This window comes from Aristolochia californica, unplaced genomic scaffold, assembly GCF_029961685.1.
Source record: "Aristolochia californica isolate CCGP_79_NKW_82.1479 unplaced genomic scaffold, dmAriCali1.0.hap1 SCAF_2, whole genome shotgun sequence".
NCBI lineage: Eukaryota > Viridiplantae > Streptophyta > Magnoliopsida > Piperales > Aristolochiaceae > Aristolochia > Aristolochia californica.
This window is the reverse complement of record NW_027181881.1, coordinates 38,080,775-38,086,696: the sequence shown is the minus strand read 5'-3', so window position 1 is coordinate 38,086,696 and position 5,922 is coordinate 38,080,775. Positions and strand designations below refer to the sequence as shown.

Genomic DNA, 5,922 nt, shown 5'->3' with positions numbered 1-5,922 from the left:
GCACCAGAATCAATTATCCATTCACTATTTTTACTAGGAGCGGAAGTATTAAGAACCTTACCAGATGTAGCGATTAATACTAATGCATCCTCAGTTGTGTGAGAGGTGGAAGGTTCTGCTACTACAACGGAAGCATGATTATTTGATTTGGAGTTATGTTTACGAGGCGCTTTTGTAGGATCCCACCATTTTGGATACCCAATAAGTTCATAACATCGTGACTTTATATGCCTAGTCTCACCACAGTGAGTACACATGCGCTCTGGTTTGGTTGTTCCAACCTCATAGCTACGATTCTGAGATACTGATGTTCAATTTTGATCATTATTAGTACCAGTTGGTCGCGCTGTTTTAGGCTTAGCTCGACGTGCTACCATTGCAGATGTCCCTACACGATCAACTTCACTATTTAAAGTGGTTCTACGAATAGAGTCACGGCGTACATAACCATAGGCTTCTTCAAGATCCAATATCGGGTCTTTTCTGAGAATTTCGCCACAGACTTGTTCGAATTTTGCATCCAATCCGTTTAAGAAAATATGAACACGCAATCTTTCAATGGATTTTCTATAAGCAATAACAACATCAGGATCTTTCATTATAGTCCTATCACGATGATCAAGTTCTTGAAAAATTTCCACAAGATCACCATAATATGTTGACAAAGGGCAACCAGTCTGTTTGGTGGAGAAAGTTCTCTGATTCAATGAAAATAATTGTGATTCATCTGACCCATCATAGAAAGATTTTTGCAGAGCATTCCATATTTCACGTGAGGTATGCAGCCGAATATAGCGCTTCATAATATTTGGTGACATAGAGGTTAACAACCACCCCTTGACTTTTTTATTTTCAGCATACCATTTTGCATAGGAGGCATCCGTTTCTTGTGGGAATGGTATTTTTTCCATAATGTATTCGATCTTTTCTCGTCCCGTAATTTGCATCTCCATTATCTGGGACCATACATCATAGTTGACTTCGGTAAGAGTGACGCTGGTTGTAAAACCAGACTTTTCGGATTGCACATGAATAATCGGTGTTGATTCCTTCGACATGATGAAAAAAAAATCGGTAGATTGGTGATGATCACCCAAAAATACTGGTTCGGTCCATTTTCTGTTCGCTAGGTTGACCCGGTTTGGGTCTTCGATTGTGGTCCGATCCGGTCCGATCCGAAAACTAGTCAGGTCTGGTCTGCCAAATGGGTTGATCGGGGTTGGGTATCTGTTTCTGGTCCGGTCCGAAAAGTCATTCGGGTCTCTGTTTTCGATCCGATTCAAGAAATTGTCGCGACCCACTAGAAAAATAAAATGCGGGACCTAAAGTTAACGGAAGTAATTTTTTTTGTTTTTTCGTACCTTTGTCTTCTTCGTCGACGGTGAGGCTTCTTCTTCGCCGGCGACGTTCGGGCTAGTGGTATGCTAGAAGGCCGAGCGATGGCTTGGCTTCAGTCGTCGGCGTCGTCCGGACGGTCCACCGGAGTGAGGGTGACAACTGAGATAAATTGAGCTCGAGGCTTTGGTGCTGCTCTTCGTCTTCTGCGTCGGTGACGCTGGTGCCGATCGCTGGAATGTGGTTCGGTGCCGGTTCGTCGACGGATTTTGGGAGTTCAGGTGGCGACGGTTTTGTGTTACAGTGACGGCCGAAGAGAACCTCACAGCGTCTTCTTTGTTCACGGAGCAGACCTGCTCTGTTTTTTTTTTTTTTTTTCTGGCGACAGAGTTGCAACTCTGTTATTCGGCTACGGGACAGAGCTTTCGCTTTGTTCTTCAACGACGAGAAGGAGAAGGAGAAGGATTCTCCTACTCTGATACTAAGTAAAAAATAATACTTCAATTACAATCTTAATTTCTCATTTACATCATTGGCTTAAATAGCCGTTTTACAGAATATACATGGAAGAATTATGAGTGATTAACGGGATTACCCAATCACCGGATTTACAGAATATTTACATGTTTTCTTCTTAAGGGAATAAATCTTAGAGTGAATCTTAACAGGGAGGAGTATTGGGTGAGGTGAGTAGGGAGTTAACTCGAGGGGATTTATGGTGGGGGGGCCTCCAAGTGGGAGAAAAAAGAACTAAGTAGCAGTAGTAGAGGGGCAAAGTGAGGGGGTGGCAACTGTAGGCGAACATCAGGTATCTCAATTGCTGTCTGGGGGAAGGGGGTTGAGGGGGCAGGCAAATGATTCGAGTGATCCGCCAGGTCCATCGAGTCAAGCCGATCCAAGTTACTAGGCTGGTAATCATTGCCCGAGCAGTTTTTGGCAAGAGGGGCGTCATCATTCACATCTCCGATGAGCTCGCCAAAAGTAATGCGGATCCAAAAGAAGCCCTATCCAATGTCCAATGGCATAAAAGACTTCCCGGAGTGTTTGCGTCTCAGCTTGATGAACAACTGGGTCAAATCGAGTCTACGGTGACAAGCGGTGCGGTCGTCAATCAGAATAATAGATCCAAAATGGTTGGTGATAAACAGAAAGACTCCCAAGTCCCAAAGTGTTGGAAAATGGGCCTAAACCCACATGATCAAGGAAGACCCACACATTCAAGTGTGTTAGAAGATGGGCTCAAGCTCATAAGACCAAGGAAGGCCCACATATCCAAGATATGTGGAAGATGGGCTCATGGCCCATAGACCAAGGACAAGGCTCATAGGTACACACAGTGATGGTAGGATGGTAAATAAAGAGTCATCTCATAGAGATGACATTGATATAATTAAGTTAAGTTCTAGGGTATAATTGTAATATTATAGATTCATTAATCTATAAATTGAGTTTAGGGGAAAGATTAGGACAACAAGTCCATAACCTCTTTTCTCTCTCCTGTTTTCTCCAATGGGTATCTCTCTCTTTTTCTCTATGAGTTAAATCCATAGAGTCTTGAAAATCAACGTGGTATCAAAACATTGATTTTCAGGACTCATAGTATGGTTTTCTCGCCTGATCCTTCTACCCATATTTTTCTCTCTCTTCCAATTAGCAGTATTTTATGCCCACCCCTGTCAAACAAGTTTTTTTGTGAAAAAAAGTCCATCCAAATTTCTTTTTGGCGATGAAAGCTTGCATATGCAGATGACACACTTAACCGCTAGTAGAATTACTAGACCGGAAAGTCTCAATTAAAGCCACCCCAGTGGACGGTGTCTTCTCCTTCCTTGTTTTAAAGGATCCAGTGAGCGATAACGCCGGTGTTGTTACCAGTGACAACACTAAATTCAGCCAGGACTATCATTCCTCTCAGGAGATTGACAGCATGACAGATGACGCCATTGAGACGGTTCAGATTCATTGGCGAAAAAAAAAAGAAAAAAAAAAGGGCCACTCCACAGAGATGCCATTGTCGGAGCTTTGAATCGTTGTCGATCGTAGAAGTAGAAGGACCAGATCTGGTTGGAGTCCAGGGCGCTTCTCCATTTTTTTCGAATTTTCTCTAAATTACCATCATGTCCACCTTCTGGTGATCGTTTCTGAACAAGCGCCCTCTTGATCTTCACCTTCCCCGTCATTGAGGAAACAAGCCGCTGCTATAGATGACTCCACAAAGAGCTGAAGTTGATTTACACTAACAGAGAGAAGTCGAGGTCGGAGCTCCCCGTCCTAGGAACTAGACAGCATGAATTTGTCGTTCGACATGAGACATTGTTTCCTACCAACCGGTATTGACGAGTCCGACGCAAAAGCCGTCGGCGAGGTGGAATTCAAGTTCCAAACAGAGCCCATCAGAGATGCTATTCTTCTCCGAGGATTTTTTCCATCTTCAAAAGCTCCATTTCTTTCTCTGCTCTCTTTGTTGTCTACTTTGTTCGGAAGTAGCGAAGATGCTCTGTTTATTTTTGGAAGGTCCTGCGTTGCTGTTTGGAGAGTTGCCATCCGAAAATGCTCTTCATGTATTTTCTGCTGTCTGGAAGATTATCTCGTTGGCATCTCCCGAAAAACAGCAACGCCGAACAGCATATGCCAGCCGTAGAAATAATCAGATTTCGGAAATTCCTCTCTGTCTCCGGATCCAATTACCTTCTGTTTGGATCGTCACTGCTGTCTTTCCTTAACTCTCCATGGTATTATTGTTGATGTTGCTGATTTATTGTCTCCTCTGTTTGCTGTTTGTTTTTTCGAGCGCTAACTGGGTTGCCGCTTCTAGAAGAAAATGACTCTACTGATTTCGGAAAGTTTCTTTGTTGATTGATCTTTCGTTCGTTGCTTCTCCAAGATCTCTTGCCGTGATTGCCGTCCGAGATCTCTCGCATTGTTCAGAAGCCAACGCCGTGAGGAAGATAATAAATTGTTTCCTAAGTTAGGAAACCAAATTTAATCCAGCGCATTATCTTATGTCTACCATGGTGCGTATATTAACCTTGCCGAGTCAACCCAGTGAATCGGGCTGCCTGTCCAGTCTGCCGAGTTAACTCAGGCCAACTTGGACCGAGTCAACTCGGTTCAGGTCAACTTGGTCCAATCAACCTGAACTTGCCCATTTATTTTCCTACCTCGGTATACGTGTCTGGGTCCTAAGGTTTATACATATTTTTTCTATGACTCGGCTATATTGGTCAATGACCATATATGACTCGACTCGACTCGATTTTCTTTGTCTTCGGTTGGATTATTATTTTAAGGTATTGGCAGCTAATTACTTGGTCAACGTATTATTTGGTGTAGAGACTCGCATTGGATTAGTTTATGCATCCTTCTTTAGGATTTTCATTATTTGGTACGTGTTAAGGGGCTTAGGCCCATTTCAACTGCTATTGTGTCTCTTTGGTTGAGACATTATTATTGAAGAATGACTTCTCAATTGTTGATTGTTGCCAGCATTGACTATTCTGATGAAGAATAAAGCACAAGGTGGCCCCAAAATATTATCTTCCGGGTAATTACCCATTATCCCCCTTAATTGTCATTTATTACTCCTACCATTTGAGAGTCAGTGTCCTATGGAGGGACACGGTGATGGAGGAGTTTTATTACACCTTTGAGCATTGCATATAGACCCACCACTTACAAAACATAGAAGTGTACCCAACATCCAACATGAGTTAGTTGATTGGAGTATGGGGCGATGTCTTACGACCAGGAGTGAATTTATTCTCACATATATTATGTTAGTTGGGCCTCTTGGATGAGACCACCAGTTTGAGGGGGCGTGTTGGAAGATATGGAGGATTGCCATTTTATACAACAAGATCCTACACCATTTGTAGGAAATTGGGCGTTCATGATATTGTCTCATGATACAAGCTCTAGCAGGCTTTTGAACGTGTTTTGTAGGTATATTACTGACTTTTATACGTTTATAAGTTTTTGAACTAGGACTTTTTTATGTTCTCATTGTTATTTTAACTACTGTAGCTAGACCCAGAAAATTTTGATGCTCTCACAGCACTTGGGGATCATGGATTTGCAATCAAATGATGGTCAGTTCTGTTCTATTGCTGTGACATCTGGTTTTCTTTGTAGGCTACTTTGTTTCTTAGAATTATTTTCGTAGTTCCTCTTTTTCTGTTTCTAGATATTTGGTGTTTGCATTGACAGTTTAATATTTTAATTGATTATTTGTTTAGCCTTTAGTATCCGCAAAGGAATGCAGAAAATGCAAAGAGCTTTGGAGACATACCCTTACTGTGCAATATCATTGAACTATCTAGCAAACCTTCTTTAGTGGTCAGCACTTTATTGGTCATCACTTTCTGGTGGAGCAGCCCTTTATTGGTCATCACTTTCTAGTGGAGCAATTAACGGAGACTGTTTTGTTAGGAATTAGATACCCTAATTCCAGACTAACGAGAGTAATAATAATAAATACAGAAGAAGGAAAAAAATAAGTACGAAAAAACATAATAAGATTTATACAGGTTCGCTTCAAGGTGAGACTACGTCCTATTATTTACCTCTACTCCCACCACCGATCATTCT

General features: G+C 42.0%; 1 protein-coding gene across 1 annotated transcript; it reads right to left on the bottom strand.

Moving 5' to 3' along the window:
• Window positions 1–311: 311 nt before the first annotated feature.
• LOC137955031 (uncharacterized) lies at window positions 312–1,058 on the bottom strand. The gene has a single exon (XM_068801911.1). It carries the CDS (start codon window positions 1,056–1,058, stop codon window positions 312–314), a length of 747 nt encoding a protein of 248 aa, XP_068658012.1.
• Between the last annotated feature and the right edge of the window lie 4,864 nt (window positions 1,059–5,922).

Bases quoted from the DNA above. Each gene is read 5' to 3' on its own strand.
- LOC137955031 (XM_068801911.1), bottom strand. From the start codon at position 1,058: ATGTCGAAGGAATCAACACCGATTATTCATGTGCAATCCGAAAAGTCT.